We start from the raw sequence: 26,810 nt of genomic DNA, 5'->3' as shown, positions 1-26,810 counted from the left end.
CAAGAATACCCCTATCGGGTATTTCAATAAAAGGGAAACTGTATATATATACATATATGTATATATATACTTATATATATACGAATGTATATATATATATATATAAGTATATGTATATATATATATATACATATTTTAACAGAGACTGGATATGCCATGAATCTTCATGGACAAGTCAAAATTATGTCTGACATGGTAAAGATTGTGTCACAAACCTTCTTTTGTGTTATTGATCCCTTATTTTGTTGTTACTTTTTTTTTCCATAGCTGCTAGAAGAGGAATCTAAAGCAGGAAGCAGTCATTTCAAGTATTTAGAAGATTTTGGAAACGGGAAGCAAGTAGGAATACATTCAACAAAATTACTAAAATATTCAATTGCAACACCATAATAAGCTTTTGCGCCAATTACTGAAATAATAAAAGAAACTGTGTATGAAGTTATGCACATTTTATTAGATATATTATAAATATACAAACTTCAACTAAGCTTAAACAACATAAGTTAGCTTCTATATGATACTTCTAAACAATTAAAATTGTGCTATGGGCAGAAAGTGTTTTATAGGTTCGTAACTGTAAAAACGATACCCAATGTCAATCTTAAGCAATAATCCTTGACCCCTTTCATCTAGAAGACTATCATATACAAACTTTACAAAACAAAAGCCTTAAAACTACATACTTATATGACTATCATTTACAAAAAATCTAACCTCTGTTCTTCAAAAAAAAAAATCTAACATTCAGGTTGTGTCATGACCAGGAATCAGTCTTCCTCCTTTAATTGCTTCCTGTAAGTATGGTTTTTTCATTTGGAGATTTGTGATTGATACATGAATTTGAGCCTTTGACATGGATTTATTATTTGATGTTTATCCGTTATGATGACTTAGAATTGTCATTTAAGAAATTTTCACTTAAGATAGCATCTGTGCTTCCTTGCTTCAGTTTAAGAGTTTTGCACACACTTGCGTACACAGACACACACAGACACGGTGCACTGCCATGTGCCCATCTCCTAGTTTTACAGAACATATATGTTGTACTAGGTGCATGCTTGTATCCTGTTAGTGTGGTGAGGTTGTCCTTGTCACGAAACACTAAGGAGAAAATATAATGTCACTAAGTGACAAGGAAATGCACAAACACACAAACAATAGGCCACTAATGGGCAAGAATACAACAAGCCACAAAGTGACAATTGACAAACATAAAATGAGAAAGAGAGCAAAAAATATGATAAATATTATTAAGAAGAGCTTCAAGAAGCTTGACATTTACATGGGGCAAAGCCTCTTATTTATACGCAAGAGAGGACCCAAGGAGGGGCTCCCATAGGAACGTTGGAGCCCTTCCAACGGTCATATTTATGACCATTGGAGGGGTCCAACGTTCATATGGTGGGCCCCTCCAATGATGTAAAAAATGAAAATAAAAAAAGAAAAAGAATAAAAAGAGAGAGAATATTCTAAATGAATATGCGTGGAATATGTAAAAAGACTATCTTACCCCTAATGGGTATTATAATATATATATATATATATATAGGCACATAGACATATATATAAAATATATATGTATAGGTGTCTCTCTCTCTATATGTAATATAATTTAACACCCCCCCCCTCAAACACACGGTGAGATCACCTAGAGTTTGCTGAGGAGAAAGTAGAAGCGAGGCGATGACAATGTTTTGGTGAAGAAGTCCGCTAGCTGATACTCGAAAGTAACATAGGCTAGTTGAATGGTATCCCGTAATAATTCATCTCGAATATAGTGGCAGTCCATCTCTATATGATTTATTCGTTTATGGAAGGTGTGGTTGCTAGTAATGTAAATAGCACTCTTGTTATCGCAACACAACTTCGAAGGTGTAGAAAAAAGGACGCCCATATCTTTGAGAAAACTTCTCAACCAGACATGTTCAGTGGTAGTGGTAGCCATTGCTCTGTACTCTGCCTCTGTGCAAGAAAGAAAAACTATCTGTTGTTTCTTACATCTTCAGGAAATTAATGACTCTTCAAGAAAAACACAATAACCTGTTGTGAAAATACGATCATTGGGGTTACCCCCCGATCAGAATCAATATAAACAATTAAATTAGGAGATGAAGAGGAGGATAAGAATAATCCTTTTGTTATAGTTTCCTTTAATATTTGATATTTCTCATGACAACCGCCATATGAATCAAAGTATGAGCAATCTGAAATTGGCTTGCACTATGAACAACATGAGTAATATCTGGCCTGGTAATAGACAAATATGTTAGTGAGCCAATCAGCTGACGATAAGGAGTGGAATCTGCTAAAGGATTTTCATCATTGACTCTTATCTTGACATTGATTATGTCGGGAGTTTCCACTTTCTTTTCGTCAGTTAATCCAGACCGAGCAATAATGTCGGATGCAAGCTTCATTTGAGATAGAACAAACCCCTTAGGCGAATATGCAGACATATCAAAATTATCTTTGAGAATATTTTTAACAAGCTCAATGCCTTTTTTATGATTTCTTATGATGATCATATAATCAACATATAATAATAAAATAGTTATGTGATCTCTTACAGTCTTAACAAATAAAAGTATCAGTATAATAAGCGGTAAAACCCAGAGTTACCAGAAGCGCTTAGCTTAGTGGGGAAGCGTGCTTCCCCGAAGCGCGCTTTAAAAGTGCAAAACGTCGCGCTTTCGAAATGCACTGAGAAGCGCCAATTTTTTTGGGAAGTGTGTTTCCCTTTTATGGGAAGCACGCTTTCCATTTATAGGAAACACACTTCCCATTTATGGGAAGCGCGCTTTCCCCTCGCTTCTCCCGTGCTATTAAGGTTCGTACACTAGTCATCCTAGCTACTGGGGAAAAGGTTTTCTCATAATCAATTCCATATTCTTGAACGTATCCTTTAGTAACTAATCTAGCTTTGTATCTTTCTAATGTCCCATCATTCTTAGTTTTGACTTTATAAACCCATCTACATCCAGTAGCCTTTTTTCCTAATGGTTGACTTACGATGGTCCAAGTGTTGGCTTTGTTAAGAGCTTCTAATTCAAGTCTCGTAGCATCAACCCAATGTGGATGTTTCTTGACCTCTTTAAAGTTGGAAGGCTCATGATAGGAGTGTATCATCATTAGACAAGTTCTATATGTTGGAGAAAAAGTCATATGATACGAATTTTTGAGGTCTACTATTCCTAGAAGATCTCCGAAGTTGGGTTTCTTCAACTTGATCTTCCAAGGAGATGTCTTGAGAGTATCTATCGAAGGCACTTTGATGCATATTGCCCTCACGCCGAGTACAAACATGCATATCATTAGGATCCTCATTGTGAGAATCAACAATATGATGTGACAAATCAATATTTTGATGTGAATTGTCATAACAAGCATGATCACAAATTAAATCACTTTTAGACTTATTTCTTGGTAATAAGTCAAATAGAAATCAATCTCTTCTTTAGATTTTTGAACTTCAAAACCATTTTGTTCTTCAAGAACGGTCACATTTCTTGAGACATAAAGTTTGCTATTTTGTATATCATAACATCTATAACTTTCTTTATTTTCACCATAACCAATAAAAGCACATTCAAGAGTTGTGGGTGATAATTTATCTTGTCCTTAAAAAAGAACAAAGCACTTATAACAAAAAACTCTTAATCTTTTGAAATCCGGAGATATTTTGAACAATTTCTTTAAAGGAGAAACATTTTTTAAAGAAGAGGGCATTTGATTTATGATAAAACATGTGGTAAGGATAGCTTCGGCTCAAAAATTCTTTGAAACACTTTTAGAAACACGAAGAGTCGTTGTTTCAATGAGATGCCTATGTTTCCTTTCGGCAAGTCCATTTTGTTGAGGAGTTTTTGAACAAAATCTTTGATGTATAATGTTGTTTAGTTTAAGATAGTTTTGAAACTCTTTTGACGTGTATTCTCCTCCGAAATCGGATCTAAAAATAGCTATGTTATGAAATTGATTTTGAATGACACCATGAAATTCTTTAAAATTGGAAAAGACATCGGATTTGTTTTTAATTACACCCATGTTTATCTAGTAAAATCGTCAACAAAGACAACATAATAGGAGTAACCTCCTTTGGACATAACAGATGCCGGTCCCCATACATCGGAATGTACTAGTTCAAATGGTCTTTTGTAAACAAAGTTACTATGTGAATATGGAAGCAAATGCATTTTCCTAAAGATACAATCATTGTAATTAAATGTTTTTTCATTACAAAATTTTTCCAAAAATGAAAAAGATACAACTTGGAAATACTAGGATGACCAAGCCTTTTGTGCTAAGTCTCAAGATCTTTAGATTGAACATGATTACAAAAAGATTTGGATGGTAAAAACAAAAAATCCATGTAATATAGGTCTCCTCTTCTATGGCCTTGCCCAATCCGCTTCTCGGATCAGAGATCTTTCACATAGCAATTGGTTGGTGAAAAAGAGCCACTACAACCAAAATCGGTGATTTGAGACACCGAACAAAGATTTAAATTGAGTTTTGGAATGATTTTAATTTTTGGAACATGGAATTCTTTGTTTTGACAACAATTTTTTTTAAGATTTCGCATTTATTCAACATCTAATGATGTTTCATCGACCGTGGAAATGAAGGATTTAAAAGAATTGAGACTTGATTTTGACAAAAGAGATGCATTCAGAGTCATGTGGAAAGAAGCACCCGAATCAAGAATCCAAGATAACATACCGAGAATTGATGAGATCGCGACACCGGAAGTAGAAGGTGTAGAAGAATTGATCCTTATGAATTGTTGGAGAGTTTCACTAAGTTGTGCAATGGAGTCTTTTATATCTCCATCTCTCTTTGATTCTTCACTTGAATTGCTTGGACACTCTCTAACGGAAGCCACCTTTCTTTTAAGCTTAGGACAATCCGATCAAAGATGAACCAATTCATTACAATGGTAAAAAATAATTTTTCTTCCTCTACCATTGTTATTTTTTCAAAAATGAGGATGTTTATATGGTCTCATTATTTTTCGGTCTTGATACTACATGAACTTCATCAATATCCTCTTTTAGAGCCAAGCGAGTTTCTTCTTGGCATAAGTCGGCTAAAATTTCACTAAGAGGGATAAAAGCCCTATGAAGAAGAGACTCTTAGTTGTTCAAATTCGGGATGAAGCCCATGAATAAATTGAAAAAAACTTTCTCTCTCCATTTGCTCTTGCCTCATAACAATAGCACTTCCTTCACATTGTGGTTCGAGAAGGGCAAGTTCATCCCATCATGAGGATATAAATAGTCTCTAATGCTCATGTTCCCTTGCTTAGTTCATCTTATTTTTTCTTGCAAAAAGAAATGCATAGCAAGGCCTTTTTTAGTGTACATACATTTCATAAAGAACCAAGCTTCATTTGCTTTCTTGAATTTGGCAAGATTGGCGCATATTTTGGGCTCCACATTATTCATGAATCAAGCCAATATCTTGCCGTGCTCACTTTCCCAATCTTCAACTTTAGATTGGAATTCTTGAATAGTTTTGGCCTTCTCTTCTTCATTTAAGGCCTTTTCTTCATTTCCTTCATTTTTTGTAAGCTTCAATTGTGATTTCGGAATGGTTCCATGTACATATCCCCAAAGTTTTTTACCTTTGAGGTTGTTTTCCATGGCGGCCACCCACATTCTATAATTTGTTCCATTCAATTTGAATGAAAGACCGGTCTTTGAGTCTTTGTCAGCCATCTTGAAGGAATTTGATGAAGAACAAGAGGAATGATACTTAAAAATTACTCAAACGTAAGTAAAAGTACCCAAATGATACTTTTACAACCAATGCTCTGATACCATGTCACAAACACAAAAGAGAAAATATAATGTTACTAAGTGACAAGAAAATGCACAAGCACACAAACAATAGGCCACTAATGGGCAAGAATACAACAAGCCACAAAGTGACAATTGACAAACATAAAATGAGAAAGAAAGCAAAAAATGTGAGAAATATTGTTAAGAAGAGCTTCAAGAAGCTTGACATTTACATGGGGCAAAGCCCCTTATTTATACACAAGAGAGGACCCAAGGAGGGGCTCCCATAGGAACGTTGGAGCCCCTCCAACGGTCATATTTATGACCATTGGAGGGGTCCAACGTTCATATGGTGGGCCCCTCCAATGATGTAAAAGAAGAAAATAAAAAAAGAAAAAGGAAAAAGAAAAAGAATAAAAAAAAGGAGAAAGCATATTCCAAATGAATATGCGTGGAATATGTAAAAAAACTATTTTACCTCTAGTGGGTATTACAATATGTATATATATATGTGTGTATATATATATATATATATATATATAGAGAGAGAGAGAGAGAGAGACCGGGAGACATGTATATAAAATATATATGTATAGGTTGTAATGAAATATGCGGAAAAGCAAAGAGTGCATTAAGCACTTACAACATCCACTAATGAACAAACAAAAGGGCAAACACCCAAACCCACAAGAGACAACACAACATAAAAATATAAATGTCTCTTATTGAAAAGAGAGAGAGCTCTCAAGAGTGAATAATACAAGAGGGGTTCACCCCTATTTATACACAAAAGGAGAGGAGGAGTGACCTTATGGCCTTAAAAGAAGAGCCACCTAGGGGTTCCCATGGAGTCGTTGGGAGCCCCCAACGGTCACAAATGTGACCGTTGGGGGCCCCATCGACTCCATGGTGGGGCCCCTTTTAGGTGGGCAAAAATACAAAAAATAAAAAGTAAAAAGAAAAAAAGAATTTGCAAAAAATAAAGAAAAGAAAAACATGTACCCCTATCGGGTACTTGTGAAATGACTAAAATACCCTTATTAGGTATTTTAGATAATACATATATATATATATATGTATATAAACATATACATATATATGAATTACATATATTTTAACACCCTCCTTCAAGCTTTACGGGGATATAACCGAAAGCTTGTTAAGGAGAAACAAAAAACGAGGAGCAGCAAGGGCCTTAGTGAAGAAGTCCGCCAACTGGTATTCAGATGTAACGTAAGGTAGTGCTATGGTTCCTCTCAGGTATTCATCACGTACGTAATGGCAGTTCATCTCAATATGCTTAATACGCTCATGGAAGGTGTGATTGCTTGCAATATAAATTGCACTTTTGTTATCACAACACATCTGCGAAGTAGTAGAGATGACAATGCCCATATCACTGAGAAGACTTCTTAGCCATACAAGTTCCATGGTTGTGGTGGCCATAGCACGATATTCCGCTTCCGTTGAGGACAAGGATACTTTGTGCTGCTTCTTGCATCTCCAAGAAATCATAGAGTCACCTAAGAAAACACAAAATCCCGTAGTTGAGACTCGGTCATTGGGATTTCCTCCCCAATCAGCATCAGTATAAGCAATTAAATCAAGTGATGAGGAGGAGGAAAGAAAAACTCTCTTAGTTATGGTGTTTTTGATATATCTGACGATCCTTAAGACTGCACTCATGTGCACTGTTGTAGGTGCATGTTGAAACTGACTGACAGAGTGGACAACATGAGCTATGTCTGGCCGAGTAATGGATAAGTAGGTTAGAGACCCAACAAGTTGCTGGTAGGGAGTAGGATCCTCGAGAGGTGTTTCATCTTCCAACCTTAATTTTGCATTGATGACTTCAGGGGTTTCTGTCTTCTTATCATCAGAGATACCAGATTTGGAACAAATGTCAGCTGCCAGTTTCATCTGAGAGAGAATGTACCCTCGCGGAGAGTACGCCACTTCAATCCCTAAAAAGTATCTTAAGAAACCAAGATCAGACATATCGAAATGTTCTTTAAAACGTTCTTAATATCATAAATTTCTTGCTCATCACTTCCAGTGATGATCATATCATCAACATAAAGTAGTAAAATAACTACTGAAGACCCTGCACTTTTCACAAACAAAGCAGTGTCAGTATAACATGAACGAAAATTCGAACTTATCATTACATTACTAAATCTATCATGCCAAGCCTTTAGGGCTTGTTTTAAACCATATAATGCCTTTTTAAGTTTGAGAGTTTTATTCTTACCAATACATACTCCTAGTGGGGGATCCATGTAAACTTCTTCATTTAATTTGCCATTTAAAAATGCATTCTTAACATCTAGTTGATAGATAGACCATTTTTTCACAGACGCAATGGCAATAAGAGTCCTAACACTAGTCATTCTAGCAACAGGTGTGAAGGTTTCTTCATAATCTATACCATATTCTTGAGCATATCCTTTAGCAACTAACCGGGCTTTATAACGTTCTAATGAACCATCACTCTTAGTTTTAATTTTGAAGACTCATCTAGATCCAATAGATTTCTTTCCAGTGGGTAACAAAGTTATTTCCCAAGTTTTTGCCTTCTCAAGGGCACTAAGTTCTAAGTTCATGGCTTCAACCAATTGGGGAATGTTTTTGGCCTCATTATAGTGTAATGGTTCATGAAATGAGTGCAACGCAATTAGACACGCTCTATACCTTGGAGTTAGGGACTCATAGGAAACAAACCTATTAGGAGGATTGGAGATCCGACCGGATCTCCTTAAAGAGGTTTCTTCTATGTTGGATCCTTGAGAGTATTTTTCTAAGGCGCTCATTTGAGTTTGTTGACCACGCCTAACATAGGTTTGGATTGGTCTATCACTTTCATCTACAACATTGTCAAGAGGAATATCCTTTAGGTCATTCAAAGACTCATTAGAGATTTCCTCTTCTTGAGGAGTCTCATCTTCTTGAGATAGAAGATCAAATAAAAAAACATATTCATTTTCGTCAATATCTTTAGTTTTCACAAAACCATTTTCATTTTTCAAAAAGGTTACATCTTTGGATACATAGAGTTTGTTATTTTTCAAGTCAAAACATCTAAAGCCCTTTTGATTTTCTCCATATCCCAAGAAAACACATTCAATAGCTTTAGGAGATAATTTATCTCGTTTATGTGTAATGACAAAACATTTACATCCAAAAATTCTTAATCTATTGAAATCAGGTGTTCTTTCAAATAGTTTTTCATACGGAGATGTATTTTGTAAGGATGAAGATATCATTCTATTTATTAACTAAGTTGAGGTTAAGGCCGCTTCGGCCCAAAAACTCTTTGGAAATAAGGAGTGTCCTAGTGGTTTCCGTGATGTGTCTATGCTTTCTTTCGGCTAAGCCGTTTTGTTGGGGAGTCCTAGGACACGATCTTTGATGACAAATTCCATTTACTTCTAAATAATTTTGAAATTCATTTGATAAATATTCTCCACCCGAATCGGATCTAAGAGTAGAGATATTACTTAAAAATTGATTTTTAACTATCATATGAATTTTTTTGAAGAAGTCAAAGACTTCAGATTTTAAATTGAGAAAGTAGATCCATACATACCTAGTGTAGTCATCAATGAAAGTAACGTAATAGGAGTACCCTCCTTTAGACATAACCGGGGAAGGACCCCAAACGTCCGAATGGACTAACTCAAAAGGTCTTTTGGACACAAAAGTTTGGTTTGGAAAAGGAGTGGATTTCATTTTGCAAAAAATGCAATTCTTGCAAACAAAATGTTTCTCATTACAAAATTTCTTTCCAAATGGAATGGAGTACATTTTTGAGAAACTTGGATGTCCAAGTCTTTGATGCCAAATTTCAATATTTTTATCTTGGACATGGTTACAAAAAGAGTTAGTGGGGAGTTTCAAGTTGCTCATGTAATAGAGATCTCCCCTCCTATGGCCTTGCCCAATCTGCTTCTCGGACCGGAGATCCTGTATAGAGCAATCCTTAGTTGAGAAGGAGATTTCACATCCATGATCACATATTTGAGCAACAGAGAGGAGGTTTAAATTAAGTTAAGGTACAACTCTCACGTTTGGCACAAAGAAATCTTTTGAAAAGTTTAAAGTTCCAAAACTTTTTACTTGTAAAGATGTACCATCGACAGTTGAAACATAGGAGTTTTTATAATTATTACACAAATCGGAAAGCTCATTTTCAAGTGGGGTCATATGAAAAGAAGCTCCAGAGTCAAGGATCCAAGAAGACATACCTGGAGGAGAGGAAGAAGCTATGGCGGCACCCGAGGTTGATGGTATCTTGAGTAGAGTTTGTAGTGCTTCCGATAGTTGAGCAAGAGAAAAAGATTCCTTCCCTTTGATGGTTTCTTCTTTCTTTTGAGTAGCTTCTTCAACGGAAGCAACCTTATTTTTAGGTGCTTCATTCAACTTAGGGAAATTAGGTCTTATATGACCCAGCTCTTGACAATGATGGCAAATGGCTTTTCTATAGTTGCCATTATAGTTATTTTGCCTTCCAAAATGTGGAGGTTTGTAAGCTTTCATATGGTTGCCGGGTTTTGATACGGCCAAGACATCATCTCCTCCTTTAATCATGCCATGACGAGTTTCTTCTTGGCATATTTCGGCAATGGCATCTTCCAAGGGAAGAGGCTTAGATCTATGTAGGAGGGAAGGTCTAACTTGTTCATATTCGGGCCTAAGCCCATGTAAAAATTGGAAAAAGTGCTCTTTTTTCATTTGTTCTCTCCTTAATTCCACATCCACACTAGAAACCCATTTTGGTTCTAGTAAAGATAGTTCATCCCATAGGGGACCAAGAGTGCTAAAGTAATCCCTTACACTCATTTCTCCTTGCTTGATAGTTCGGATTTTTTCTTGAAGAAAGAATTTACGAGCAAGATCTTTCTGAGTAAACTTACCTTTCATAAAGAACCATGCTTCATTAGCTATCCGAAACTTGGCAATGTTGGTGCAAATCTTGAGCTCCACATTGTTCATGAACCAAGCAAGAATCTTGGCATGCTTACTTTCCCAATCTTCCACTTTAGATTGGTGATCTTCAATGGCCTTCATGCGGGCATTTCCTTCAAGAGCTTTTTTTTTATCACCATCCATCTTAGTTAGTTGGAGTTGTGGTTCCGGAATGGTGCCCATAACGTATCCCCAAAGTTTTTTACCTTTGAGGTTGTTCTCCATGGCGACGGCCCACATCATGTAGTTGGAGCCATTGAGCTTGAAGGAGAGATCAATCTTTTGTTCTCCTTCCATTTTAATCACTTACAAGAGGATAAATGAAGAGAGCTACAACAAGAAAAAAATATAGCTACACAACTAGCTATATTAAGAAGAAGAGCATACACAAGGCTCTGATACCATGTAATGAAATATGCGGAAAAGCAAAGAGTGCATTAAGCACTTACAACATCCACTAATGAACAAACAAAAGGGCAAACACCCAAACCCACAAGAGACAACACAACATAAAAATATAAATGTTTCTTATTGAAAAGAGAGAGAGCTCTCAAGAGTGAAGAATACAAGAGGGGTTCACCCCTATTTATACACAAAAGAAGGAGAGGAGGAGTGACCTTATGGCCTTAAAAGAAGAGCCACCTAGGGGCTCCCATGGAGTCGTTGGGAGCCCCCAACGGTCACAAATGTGACCGTTGGGGATCCCATCGACTCCATGGTGGGGCCCCTTTTAGGTGGGCAAAAATACAAAAAATAAAAAGTAAAAAGAAAAAAGGAATTTGCAAAAAATAAAGAAAAGAAAAACAAGTACCCCTATCGGGTAATTGTGAAATGACTAAAATACCCCTATCAGGTATTTTAGATAATACATATATATATATGTATATAAACATATACATATATATGAATTACATATATTTTAACATAGGTGTCTCTCTATATATGTATATAGATATATATGTAATATAATTTAACAGTCCTTGTGCTTCTGTCTGTTGTTTCTGAACTGTTTTTTCTCATTTTCTGACTCGCCATATTATTAGATCTGTTCCTACATTATTTTGATGTTCGTTGTTCTTTTACATTTTCCTTCTGCAGGCTGTGCTTAGTTTTATAACCATGCAGCTTCAGTTTTGCTCAGTGTTTTTTACATTCTCTCTTGGAACAAGAACTCATTACTTTGGGCGAACAATTCTCCATGGAGGTGCAAAAGTATGTCTTGTTTTCACCCTTGTGCTGTTCATTGTTGTTGCTTTACCTTTCTTTTCCCACAATTATTTGTTATTATCTATGCTAATACATATCAAAAACTCGCTTACAGTACCGAGCAACTGGAAGAGGCTTTGTTGTCCGCCACATAAAGTTTGCTGATAATTACCGGCTTTACTCTCGCAGTCATTTTGTTAAAGCGTTAGTTCCAATTTAACTTTCAGATAACTAGATCTTGAATAACACGTGAATTTTGATCCATTATGCTTGCATTTGCCTGAAATTTTAAATATTTCATTTGTAATTCCTAACAATAATACATGTTTTTGCCAGATTTGAAGTTGTTCTTCTTCTGATCGTCTATCTTGCATATGGATATACCACGGGAGGCACAGTTTCGTACATCCTTCTTACAATCAGTAGTTGGTTTCTTGTTGTATCATGGCTTTTTGCTCCGTATATCTTTAACCCATCTGGGTTTGAATGGCAAAAGTACGTATCCAGTTTAAGTCCAGAGATCTCAATTGTTGAAATCTTATATACTATAGGAGACCAATAAGATGATGCACTGTTTTCTCTATTGACTTAATTTTCGTAAAAGCTTCTGGATCTGGCATTGCCAAAATTGACTTGTACACCAAAGTTACTGGCGGCTAATATGATCTCTACAGGACTGTGGAGGATTTTGATGATTGGACTGGTTGGCTTCTTTATAAAGGTGGTGTTGGTGTTAAAGGGGAAAACAGCTGGGAATCTTGGTGGGATGAAGAACAGGTTAACTATTTTAAACATGGTTTTGTTCATGCTTTTTTATGATTTTACTTTCTTTTCTATATTATTTTTCCTTAATACTTCTGTGTTGACACAATGTTGTTTAAGGGTTTACGTTTGACATGTTCTATGATAGTTCTAGTCATTATTGTGTTGATGAATGTTTCTGTTGTCTATCGTTCAAGTTTATGCTCTCAATTGATATAGGGCTGGTCTCTACTTTGTATAAGAGCCACATTCTTAGTTGCAGCACAAGATGTCTGTCTTATACTATACATGCATTTCAGGTAAAGTTAATATAGTTAACTGCTGTTCTAATATACTTAATGAGTAAACCTTCAATATTGAATGACGAGTGAAGGAACAAATATTTTGCATTTGGAACTTTAAAGAAACACTTATATGGAAAGTGTATAGAGAACCATCACAAGTATGTGGAAAGGTTAGAAATACTGCCAGATGAATAATTCAACCCTATCACTAAGAGTGATGTTCCATCATCCATGTTTCAAATCATTGTTTTAGCTTCACTTAGTTGCCACTATCTATCACACTTGGGGATGTGAACCTGTCAGATGTAAACCGAATTCGAATCCGATTAGTCGGATTTGGTAGCCAAATTCAGACCAGATTAATAAATGGATCTGGGCTGGGTATTGAGTTTTGCATCTGAAGCCAACTAAGATCCAAATCCGATTATGTGTAGATATTGGTTGGATCCAGATATGGAGTTTATCTGATCCCATCCGGCTCCAAATCTGATTAGGTCGGGCTCGGTAATGTCTAGGTCTGACCCGTTTACAACCTTAATCATACTTGTGGCTTTTAAAGTAGAAGGATTGAGAGGAGTAATCTGATTATGGAGTTTCCTGATTATAGTGGAAGAGTAGATCTAGGCATCTGGATCTAAAAGAAGAAATTTTAGCATAGGTTTGAAATTCTTTTGTGCATGTGCGTGTGTGTTTGCCCAAGTGATTGCATATATGAGCATGTGTTTTTGCACGTGCACACACACACACACACACAGACACACACAGACACACACACACACACACACACATATATATATATATATATATATATATATATATATATATATATATATATATTAGTCACAAATATCAGTCTCGGCTATTTCTCGATGAGGCAAAATGTTGGGGTATTATAGGTTTTCCACTATGTCACATGGGTGCGGGGGTGCGGCAAATATATATATATATATATATATATATATAATTTGTGCAGGGGAGGGGTCGAGCTGATGAGTTGTGGAGCCTGATTAAGAGTTTTTGCCCTTTCAGAAAGGGGGGTCCTGGGGCTCCCCCCCCCCGGCGCGGGTCCTTGGGGGCAGCGCCCCCCAAAAGATTTTTTTTTAATATAAAAATTTGGACACAAATGACCCTGGGGTCGGGTTGATCGCACCCACGTCGCGTTGACGTGGGGGCTGCACTCGGTTTGCTGAGTCCCTGTGACATAGGTTTTCCAAAAAATCTGAGGATTTAAAAAATAAAACAAAGAAATTAAAAAATAGGGAAAATAAGAAACAATATATGTAAACAGAGAATCCATAATATGATAGAAACAGCATGACAGACAGCCAAAATATGCAATAAATTATTGATTTTAAGCATTGCATTAAACTAGATATTCTAGAACTCGTAAATCATAAAGAAAATGAAATATAAACGAGATACAACATGAAAAAATTCTAATTAACAATTAACTACAAAGAAAACTAATAAGCACAAGCAACACAAGTCACAAATTAAACTACAAGACCAAAATATCAAAGTTTTAAAGAGTAAAGATTAGAATTCCAAATTTATGGTTGTCGTGCAAGGTTCTTAATTATTACTATCATCATAATCTCCAACAGAAAATGAGAGAAAAAGAGGATAAGATCAAACATCATTAAAATCATCATTATAATAAGAGTCTGAGACATTTTCATTGCTTGTTCATCTTTGTGCATCATCTTCATCTTTACTTCATATATTGCTTCGACTTCTCCATCTACTTTTTCAAAATTCATCTTATCAATACTAATTTCACTTTCATTGAAATTTTCTCTCTCTTGAACATTGTTCTTTATGACTGTATTCATGCGTACAAGTATCAAGCTACTCAGTCTTGTGGGTAAAAGCTGATTTCTCTTGTTTGTATTGGCTGCATCAAATGCACTCCAAATTTGCTCACAAGCTAAAGCACTCCATAGTTGTCCCCAATTTTCATTGATAAGTTTTGTAACTTGAAAAAGCATCCATCAAACATTTCCCACCATAGCCCTGAAAAAAGATAAAAACTTAAAGGTTGAAACATTCCATTTGTTAAAATCCATGTCGTCACATTGAATATTTGATAAATAACACACATATATTTATAAATGAAATTGTACATAAAAACAATGAGACTTATTTGGATGTGCCGAGTAGATGAGATCCATGACCAACCCTTCGTTAAACAATTCAAAATCTCTAGCATGGTACTTCGTCAACTCTAGTGATATTGCTTTTTGTTCTTCTTTGGGAACCATTTTACTCGTAATGACATCCAGTCCTTTGCTAACTTATCCATCCAGTTTGACATTCTTAGCTCAAAAGGAGGATTCAAATAAGTTGTTGCAGCATCTAAAGGGTTATGCACTAGCTTGTTCCACCTCTTGTCATTGATATCCAGATACACCTCCTTCACCCTAGTTGGTAACTTCTAACTCTCTCCATTCACATGAGGAAACCATAAATCTCAAGCTTTCTTCTTCTCTCAAGACTGATTGTGAGCATATAAAATGAGAATCAAGCCACCAGGTATTTGCAATTCTCTTCCCTTAGCATAGGTCCTTATTGTGTCTAAAACCAGTTATTTGGTGTAGATGAGATTTATAGTCATCCTAGCATCGACCATAGTTCCAGATACATTAGTTGCTTGGCGTAGATGTAATTTACAATCATACTAGCATCAACCATAGTGCCAGATACATGGTTCAATTTATCAATATCTTTCAACATCAAATCAATCCCTTGTGTAGCACATGATATTTTGAATATGTTATAAGACTTGTATTCAAGAATGCACCCTGCTTTTCTGTAGTTACTCTCATTATCGGTCACAATTTGGACAACATTTTGAGGACAAATCTCTTCTATCATAGGAGCTAGAAAATCAACAATAAAATGTGCATCTTTGATTTTCCCTTATGCAACATCCGACTTCAAGAAAAATGTACCACTTGGAGACTGAGTAATAGGTTTATGTATGAACTGTTTCTAATGGTATCCTTCCAAACATCTGACATAATAGCGCACCCAGTAGTACACCAAGAAGATTTGACATTTTATACATATTTCAGAAATAAGCAAATTCTTGAACTCTAGAGATCTTAACAAATTAAAAAGCGATTGTCCATATCAAGAGCATCATAAAGAAGACTATCAATGTGCTCTTTTTCTTGTTTTTTCCATATTTCAAGCATTGTTTTATGAAGGCCCTCACATGACGAAGAAGAGGCCTGCTAGAAGCGGTACCTAGTGATAATGTACTCCCTTGTCCACTTGCTGCATTCATGTGAGACATGATCTTACCCTTCTTTGCTGGTTTATCCACCTCTTGACTGTTAAATTGTAATTCATAAGACAATGCATTTTCTATATATATTTTCTATATATAAAAGAAGATACATATACATATATATATTTCATATATATGTACATGTATCCATCTACTTATATATATAATATATATTTCTTTAGTTGTAGGGGTATTTTAGTTATTTCTATATTTTACGCATATTCATGTTTTTTAATATGATTGTAATTCCTCCTTTTTATTTTATTTTTTTTTATAATTTTTTTCATTTCTTATTTTTGTTCTTTTATGTAATATTTCTGTACAGTGTACAACAGTCACAATTTAAAAGGTAGATGTTGGGCTGATTCCCAACGTCTCTTTAAGTGCTTATAAATAAGGGCTATGTGAGCCCATTGAAGGTATGTATTAAAGTAAAGAGTTGTCTCCTTAAGCTTATAAACACTCTGCATTTATTGCACTTCTTTTGTAGTGTAAAGCTTATAAACATTGTGCATTTATTGCACTTCTTTTGTAGTGTAAAGCAACATTTATTTTGTGTCTTGAGTATTTGAAGTATCAAGTTATTTGAAAACTTGATTGTTTGCAAGGATTATTCACATGGTATCAAAGCAAGGTTGGGGAAAGAAAGATCGTGTGGATTCTCACTTTTTCGGGTGCCTCGAAAAGCGTGCCTTCAATTTTTTGGTGATTGGATTGGATCCTTTTGTTCATCCAATATTTTAGAAGACTCTTCTATTAAGAAAGGTCTAAAAATCCTTTGTGGTACGTATTCTTTTTCATCATCTTTCCTCTCTAATGGGTGAAAAAAACTCATTTTTCTCTCGGCTTCAAACTCAATGGGACCAACTATCACATTTGGGCCGGAAACATGGAGGCTCATATTAAAGGGAAAGGGCTTTGACACTATGTCCAAGGCTCGATTCCTGAACCGGAGCCAAAGATAACCTTGATGGAGAAAGGAGAAATAAAAATCCTTGAAGGCGAAGAAAGAGCCAAGGCTCTTGAAGACTACACCAAAAAGCATGAAGAATGGAAGATGTGGAATTTTAAAATCCTCTCATAGATTTTCTCATCCGTAGAAACAAGAATTAATGTCAATATTATCAAGTTTAAGAAAGCTTCTCAAGTGTGAGAGTACCTTGAGAAGATGTATACCTCTAGGGACTTATCCCATAAATATTACCTTCAAAAGAGGGTGCTAACTCTTTATTAAGGAGAGATGACTATAAAAGAATATTTTGCCGAACTCTCTTCTACTTTGGATGAGCTTGTTATGCTCGAACCCAAGTGGAGTAGAGAAGCCATAGAGTTTCGTTATAAACAGTTGGAAGAAGATAGATTTTTTAATTTTCTGAATGGGTTTAGGCCTGAATTCGAACAAATCCGGTCTTCTCTTTTATCCGCCTTCACTTTCCCCTTTCTTGAAGATGTAATTACTAAACTAAGTGGGGAAGAGAATCGTATGGGTATAAGCAAGAACAACCCAAGTGTTCTAGTTCCAATAATGAAGAAAATGAAGGAGTTAATGTCGTCTCAAGACCGGGAAGCAACTTAAGGACCTACAAGCCTCCTCACTTCAAGAATCAAAACTCAAGTGGTCAAGGAAGAAAGAAGGATTATAGTAAGCTTTTATGTCATTTTTGTAAGGAACTGGGGCATATCAAGCCTATTTGCCCAAAGTGAAAAAAGTTACTTGCCATGGCTACTACATCCCAACCTCAAAAGGAAGAGTGCTCATCATCTTCAAATGGAGCTCTCTCATTGTAACAAATCGTGGATGCACTTCAACCTCTTCTAAAAGGGGCTATTTTCGGAGCCGCCATGTCAACCTCTTCTCCTCCCGGTAAGACCTCTCGGATTTAGATTCGGATGCTTCTTTTCATATGACTCTAAGTTTTAGTTCTTTTTTCGAATACTCAAAAAATCCCTCTCCATCTTTTATTTCAACCGCGGATGGAACATCTCTTGAAGTAAAAGGAATAGGAAATTTTGAAAAACAAGGGTTTTTTATTCCAAAAATTAGATTTATACCCAAATTAAACTTAAATTTGCTTTCCATTTCTCAACTCTCGGATCATGGGTGTGATATGAAGTTTTCATCTAACAAATGTTGGATATAGAATTGCCGGTCTGGGAGATTGATTGGGAAAGGCTCTAGGAAGAGCGATCTATACTATGTCGATTCCCTTTAAATTCCAAAGAACCCGTTTTGTAATGTTGTCCAACAAAAGGATATTAATGTGTGGCACAAGAGACTTGGACATCCAAATATTGCAAACATTTCTCATTTACCTTTTGTTAAAAGTCTATGTAAAAGTGATTTCACTTGTAACAACTGTATTCTTGGGAAAATGAAAAAATGTCTTTTTGTCAAAGATCTATGTTTACAACAAGACCTTTTGAAATTATCCATTCGGATGTATGGAGATCGACACCCGTCCTATCAAAATGAGGCTTTGTATATTATGTTATTTTTGTTGATGACTACACAAGATATTGTTGGATTTATTTTCTTAAATACAAATATGAAGTTTTCTTGATTTTTAAAACCTATCATATGATGATTAAAAATCAATTTAATGAGAATATAAAAATTTTTAGAACTGACTCTGGTGGAGAATACCTTTCAAGTAAATTAAAAAATTATCTTGAAAGTCATGGTATTATTCACCAAAGATCTTGTCCGAAAACCCCTCAACAAAATAGATTAGCCGAAAAGAAGCATAGACATATAATAGAGACAACTCGAACATTACTTGTTTCTCAAAACATCCCAAAAGGTTTTTGGGCTGAAAGGACTTTAGCATCTGTCTATCTGATAAATCGACTACCTTCTAAAAACTTGAACAATATCTTGCCTTTTGAAAAATTATATACCAAAGAACCCGACTATAGTCGGTTGAGAATTTTTGGTTGTAAATGCTTCGTTCTTACTGAAAAGAACGACAAGCTTTCACCAAAAGCCATTGCCTGCGCTTTTCTTGGATATTTCGAAACCCAAAAAAGGGTTTTGTTGTTATGATATTAAGAATGACAAGCTATATGTTTCCAAAAATGTGAGTTTTCTTGAAAATGTTAATGTTTTTGAAAGGAGTGAACCCTTTGAAGAAAACATGGCTTACTCCTTTTTATTTGAAATGTTAGCACATGATGATGATAGTAATGACGATTTCATTCATAATGACGTCAATGATAAAGAAGATGGGTCTTCCCCATCCACCTATCTTCCAACATAGAAATGAAGGAGCATTGAGAGATCCTATAACATATACCCATAGAGATAGAAATAGTTTTAGGAGTGCAATTGAAAAATTCAGTGAACCTAGTGGGTCCAATTCAACAAATGATGAAAACCTACGAAGAACTGAGAGAAGTAGAAAGATGCCTTCTAGGTTTATTTCATATGATTTGTTTACTCCTAAACATAGAGCCTACCTTAGCGTCATTCATTCCTATATAGAACCCAGAAACTTCGAAGAAGCAAAAAAGAATGATGAATAGCTGAAAGCAATGAAATGTGAGCTTTCAACTCTCAACAACGCAAAGACTTGGGAGTTTCAAGATCTTTCTAAGGGTAAGAAAGCAATAGGGTGTAGATGGGTATTTAAGGTAAAAACTAAGAGCGATGGATCTCTTGAGAGATATAAGGTTCGATTAGTTGCAAAGGGATATAGTCAAGAATACGAGATTGATTATGAAGAAACTTTTGCCTCTGTGGCCTGAATGATCACTGTCCGATGTCTCATTACCGTTGCCTCAATCAACAAATAGAACATCTATCAAATGGACGTTAAAAACGCCTTCCTAAATGGTGATTTGAATGAAGAGGTATATATGGATGCTCCACCAGGAATGAAGACTCCCAAAGGGAAAATACTTCGCCTTCGAAAAGCACTTTATGGTTTAAAACATGCTCAAGACTTGGTATGATAGATTTAACTCCGTAATGTTAGAAAATGGTTTTTCTTCCTGTTTCACTAACGTTGCCTTATTTGTTAGAAAAACCAATGCAGGGATTGTCATTCTGCTCTTATATGTGGATGATATGCTTATAACCGGAAGTGATTCTAAAGGGGTTAAAAGCATAAAATCAATTTTGAAGGATAAATTTGAAGTGTCTGATTTGGGATTTCTAAATTAATTTTTGGGTATTGAAGTAGCATACTCTTGTAGAGGGTATTTTTTATCTCAAACTAAGCTTACCTCTGAGATTATTGATATGTCAGGTATTACAGATGATAAGGTTTGTGAAACTCCTGCTATAGTAGGAGCCAAAATGAAGATTGATGATGGTATTCCTCTCTCCGATCCCACTCCCTACAAACAGCTTGTGGGATCTTTGATGTATCTGAGTATTACTAGATCAGATATCTCTCATGCAGTTCATACTGCAAGTCAGTTCCAACATCCACCAACATCAGTTCACATGAGTGCTATCTTGCGGATTGTGAGATACATAAAGGGCACACTAAACAAGGGAGTATTCTTATATTCTTCTGAATTAAAATTAATTGCTTATATTGACTCTGATTGGGGAGGTGACCCAAATAACCGTCACTCCACCACTGGTTTTTGTGTGTTTTTAGGAGACTCGTTGATTTCATAGAGATGTAAAAAGCAGCAAAAAGTGTCTCTATCCTCAACAAAAGCTGAATATCATGTCATGACGACTACTACCATGAAAATTGTATGGATTCATCAGCTATTAGAAGACATGGGGATCTTAATAGAAGGGCCCACCAAGCTATGTTGTGATACCAAGAGTGCAATATACATTGCAAAAAAACATATTTTTCATGAGCGGACTAAACACATTGAGATGGACTATCACTATATTCAGGAAGCATATCTAAAAGGAGTTATAGATCTTCCATATGTAACTTCAGAATATCAGTTGGCAGATTTTTTCACCAAAGCTTTGTGTGCTCCGCGGTTCAATTTTCTCCTTGGCAAACTTTCGGTCATCTTGCCTTAAGTTTGAGGGGGGGTGTTAAATTGTAATTCATAAGACAATGTATTTTCTATATATATTTTATATATATAAAAGAAGATACATATGCATATATATATATATATACATATATATATATATATATATATTTCATATATATGTACATGTATCCATCTACTTATATATATATAATATATATTTCTTTAGTTGTAGGGGTATTTTAGTCATTTTACCATTTACGCATATTCATGTTTTTGAATATGATTGTAATTCCTCCTTTTTATTTTTTCTTATTTTTGTAATTTTTCATTTCTTATTTTTGTTCTTTTATGTAATATTTCTGTACACAGGCAGTGGCTTCATGTTTTTGAATATGATTGTAATTCCTCCTTTTTATTTTTTCTTATTTTTGTAATTTTTTCATTTCTTATTTTTGTTCTTTTATGTAATATTTCTGTACACAGGCAGTGGCTGACTGTGTACAGTTTACAACAGTCAGCCACTCACAGTTTAAAAGGTAGACGTTGGGCTGATTCCCAACATCTCTAATAAAAGCCGTTGGGAATAGCCCAACGTTTCTTTAAGTGCTTATAAATAAGGGCTATGTAAGCCCATTGAAGGTATGTATTAGAGTAAGGAGTTGTCTCCTTAAGCTTATAAACATTGTGCATTTATTGAACTTCTTTTGTGGTGTAAAGCTTATAAACACTGTGCATTTATTTTGTGTCTTGAGTATTTGAAGTATCAAGTTATTTGAAAACTTGATCCTTTGCAAGGATTATTCACATTGATATATATATATATATATATATATATATATATATATATATATATATATATATATATGTATGTATATATATTTATATTTGTGCGCAATTTCAAAATTTTTGGACACGGGGACTCGGCTATATATATATGTATGTATATATATTTTTAGATATATATATAACAATAATAAGTCGGCTATAGCCCATTAGGGGACACGGCTAAGATCATGCGTCTTGATGTTGATAACATTCCAAGTGAGTACCAAATATCATTCTATCACCAATAGAACTTTTAGTTTAGCTCTTTCATTTTGCTTTCAGGATGCTTATATTTCAGTGCTAGTTAGTCGTCTATAGCAAGCAGCTTAGGCTTTTAAAACAAAAAATTGTATAGAGAGCATGGCACTAATGGCTTACATATACTAATGAGAACGTACTGGCTATGAGAGATCTAGTTTCTGACTTTCTAATTGTTTGTTTTTTGCTGTATTGTTCTTCTTTTCCTCATTATCATGTTTTGTTGCTATGAAAATCATTGCCACAAATATCGTTCTCAGTAATTTCTTGTTGTATACGTTGACAGTTGCACATTTTGTGCAATGCAGTTTGTGGCTGTGCACAATCTGTAACTGTGCAATGCAGTGACTGTGCAGTTGCAGTTGCACAGCCTGTGACTGTGCAACTGCATTGCACAGTCTGGTTATATATTTTTTTAAAATATATATATATAAATTTTTTTGTTTTTTGCCCTAAAACTGACTGTGCAACTGCATTGCACAGTCTGGTTATATATTTTTAAAATATATATATATATATATATATATATAAAATTTTTTGTTTTTTGCCCTAAAAATGAACATTTTTGGACTCAGTCAACGTTGACCGAGTCCAAAACAAGGATGGACTTGGCCTCGACTCGTTGACCGAGTCTGACTCGGCGTTGACCGAGTCCGGGCCGTTTCCGAAGCTGCACCTGTGTCGGGGTGTGGCGCCTCCCTAGCCGAGTCCGTGTGACATAGGTTATCCGTTATCAACCCTTGATTCATGTTTTTTGGGCGAAAAAACATGCTTTTATAACATTTCAAATTTCAAAAATTGTGGCTGCTGAACCTTTTATCCTACAAGCCTATGCGTCAGAGTCAAATGATTTAAAAGCCGGTGCCTACTAATTCAAGTGTATAGATTCATAGAACACCTGTATTATCAGAATTTTAGAAAAAACAGTAAAAATATGAGTGCACTCCATTTTCACAGATAAATACGTGCACACTTATATATATATATATATAATGCGCTCCTCCTGCCCACCTTCTTGTTCTGCCCCCTAAAAAATGTCATTTTGGGGGGGTATTTTCTCACATCTAACACCATAGATGTTATCTATAGGTTTTGTTTAGTGGGAACCGGCTTTTGGATCACCAGAATCTGACCTGTTTACAGGTTTTTCCGGTGATCCAAAATCAATGGCTATGAAGGTATCAGTTTTCCCCGGCTCATATAATCGTGTTTTTTCGTCGAAAAAACATGATCCAAGAGTCGATTGTCACTAAATCGAGCAAGCTAAACACATCTAACAGTTCAGATCTATCATAAAACACTTCAAAACTATGGGGCAGAACAAAAAATGGGGCCTAATATGTTCAGTTCTCTCTCTCTCTCTCTCTCTCTCTCTCTCTCTCTATATATATATATATATATATATATATATATATATATATATATATATATATATATATATATATATATATATATGGGTAAACGTTTGGTACTAATGATGCTATGGAACTATTAAGTAGAAATCAGTCTTTTAAAAAAATTCCAATTTCTTGTAGATGAGATATTACAGATGTGATCTACATGGTTTGTTTAGTAGGAAATGTGCTTTGAATAATGTGATTATGTTAAAGGGATCAGAAAATCAACAGAAAAACTTCATAATTCAAAAAGTACACGATATGTTTGAAAAACAGGATCCAAGGCTTGATCCATAGCAATCAAACCTTGATGAATACATTTATGTGGTTAGATTGAGTTGATACAGCTTGCACCTTTGATGTCTAGCTCAATAGTTCTGTACCTTCATTACTACCAAATATGTTCCCTATATATATAATTATTGTGGGTAGGAACCCCTAGTGAAAATTTCAGATTTTTTTATTTTTTTTTAACACATTTTGCCCTCCAGATGTGATCTAGATGTTTGGTTTAGTACAAACCAGCCCTTGGATTTTGTTTTCTCGACATGTATGTCAGATTTTTTTGGGGTTAAAAAATCCACAGGTACAATGTATCAAATTTTCAACCCTCAAAAATTTGTATTTTTACGTAAACAAAGTACTATCCAAGTGTCAATCCCTATTATTTCCATGGTAAACCAGGGTTACCGGAAATACTATAGGACTAATGCATTTCAGACACACGAAACACATTGCTTCCGAAATGTACGGGGAACCACACTTATCACTCGCTTCTTACTGGCATCCCGATATCAAGAAGTGAGTTTTCTTGTTTTGGTGGGCTTGGAGCCTTTAATAGATTTTTTTTCGCCCCATATCTGGAAAACTCGATTCCTATTCGCTTTCCACTTGAATCTTCGGTCGCTTCCCTCTTCGCTTCCCTTCTCTCTTCCGAGACGATTCCCGGTTCGCTTTTAAGTTGTCCCGTGCTTCCCGCTTCCGCATCCTCGACTAGCAACTATGTGCTGAAGACATACATTGGCCAAATTTGGTAAAAAACAACCTCCTTTTATGAGTTCCAACCAGGAGGTTCCTTATCCATGAGGGTAGCCAATATTTTTACACACACACACACACACACACACACACACATATATATATATATATATATATATATAGAGAGAGAGAGAGAGAGCAGATCTCATGTTTCAAAATCCTATCTTTGGTGGAAGCATGTTTCTCATAACATGGGATCTGAACTTTTTCTCCTAAAATAATCATAGCTTTCAGTAACTATTTTTTGAATCATCTTTATGATCATTTTTGGGAGGCATTCTTGCGATGCAGATATTGCAAATTTTCACAAAATCCTGTTGTAGGAGGCCTCTACAAAGCATAGGCCACATATATGTTTCTTATGTTTGCTAGTGTGTGTGCATGAATATCTTTTCACTTATATGCATGTTGGATCCTGGGAGCCATATAACTAGTAACCAATAGGTTCTTTTCAGTCTGCTGTTTCTGGAAGCTGATGATGTTTGTGATGCTGTATATAATTCCGGTGTGGTGTAATCCCTGTTTTATCTATTTTGCAGGCACACATACGGACTTTACGTGGCCGTATTCTGGAAACAATCCTAACCTTGAGATTTTTCATGTTCCAGTATGGTGTTGTCTACCACCTTCAGGCATCTGGAACACATACATCAATCATGGTATTACTTATGTGATTTGTTCCATCTCTTTGTTTCCATTCCAGCTAGGGATACTTCTGTGAACACAGACTGATTTTTTCATGCATGTTTTTCTCTGTTTCCTGTTTAAATGTGTGGGAGCAACACATTTACATTGAATGAAGTAGTGATTTTTTTTTTATTGGGAGAAACCACTGGTTCAACTAAAATTTTACCTAGCCAGGTATTCTGAGCCCTTGTGGGTTTGAATGAATATAATGATAGACAACATTTTTAGAATTCCTTGTGCCTTTCCTCCTAAGACTTGGATGAATAAAACTCGACAAAATGGGCTGGATCTCTTGTGCTTTCTGGCTTCTGTGCTGGATGGTCTATCATCAAGTCGTAAGTTGACCTTTTGATATTGGGTAGGCATCAAATCCATACATTTGTCCCTATGATTTTGTAAAGTCCTGCTTTCCTGGCAAAAAGTTGCTTGGGCTTGGTGACATCCACTGTAAGAAGGCACTCTTTGATTTGGTTTGCTGGTTTTATGTTCTTTGTCATTTCAGACATCTATCTTACATTACCATTTCATCTACATTGTACTTTCTCTTCCTGTTGCTTCTTTGTTGCCCAATACTTAACACCACTAATTGGGTTGGTCTTTGATCTCACAAGAACATTCTCTCAGTTGGATTATACCTATTTATAACACAACATACCACTAGCTTGACCTTCATGTACATGGCTACATGCACACCCGACCCAAAGTGCGTAGGTTAGACATGCATGGAAACCACTTCCCAGCTAGCGGTTTAGTTTGTTGGAGGCTGGAAGAAATATGACATGTATACTTATTCAAATTTTCTAACTTATTCCCGCATAAGTTTCTGAGCGTGATCAATGCAATGGGAATGGGCGGTGACTTAATTTCTTTTCTTGAGTAAGTTTCATATTTTTGTTGTATCAAGGTACCTTTCTGTGCATATGTTTTTTCTTTTGTGCTAATATTTGTGGTAATGCATTGTTAATTCATCTTTGACAGGTTTATGCATTATCATGGCTTGTGCTTGTTGGCTTCATCATAGTATTCAAGGTTTGGCCCTTGAGATTGATTGCTTCTCTCGTAATGTAATTGTAGCAAGTTTTTTGCCAATTAAAAAAAATAACTTCAGTAAGTTGTATGAGGCTGCGGATTGATCTTGATTGTGTTTAACTTTTGTACTGTGGCTTCTTTATTTGTAGATCTTCACTGTTAGTCCAAAAAAGTCTGCATATTTCCAGTTAGGAATGCGGACAATTCAAGGTGCAACATTTCTAGCAGTTATTGCTGGCTTGGTGCTTGCTGTTGTCTTCACTCCATTGTCAGTCACTGACTTGTTCGCCAGCTTATTAGCATTCATCCCTACTGGCTGGGCCATTTTATGTGT

The 26,810-nt window shown here is 35.5% G+C and overlaps 1 protein-coding gene across 1 annotated transcript in view; it reads left to right on the top strand.

The window, feature by feature from the left end:
- The window catches only part of GSL8 (glucan synthase-like 8), a 209,795-nt gene that overhangs the window by 182,251 nt on the left and 734 nt on the right, over positions 1-26,810 (top strand). Inside the window, exons 44-50 of the mRNA XM_089995715.1 lie at positions 11,844-11,957; positions 12,067-12,155; positions 12,288-12,446; positions 12,626-12,728; positions 25,300-25,419; positions 26,426-26,476; positions 26,626-26,808. Of these exons, the coding sequence (XP_089851841.1) occupies positions 11,844-11,957; positions 12,067-12,155; positions 12,288-12,446; positions 12,626-12,728; positions 25,300-25,419; positions 26,426-26,476; positions 26,626-26,808 (819 nt within the window). The remainder of the gene's footprint in view (positions 1-11,843; positions 11,958-12,066; positions 12,156-12,287; positions 12,447-12,625; positions 12,729-25,299; positions 25,420-26,425; positions 26,477-26,625; positions 26,809-26,810) is intronic.

Source organism: Nuphar pumila, chromosome 2, assembly GCF_984573655.1.
Source record: "Nuphar pumila chromosome 2, dmNupPumi1.hap1.1, whole genome shotgun sequence".
Lineage (NCBI taxonomy): Eukaryota > Viridiplantae > Streptophyta > Magnoliopsida > Nymphaeales > Nymphaeaceae > Nuphar > Nuphar pumila.
Note: the sequence above shows the minus strand (reverse complement) of the source record. Positions and strands in the feature narration are given on the sequence as shown.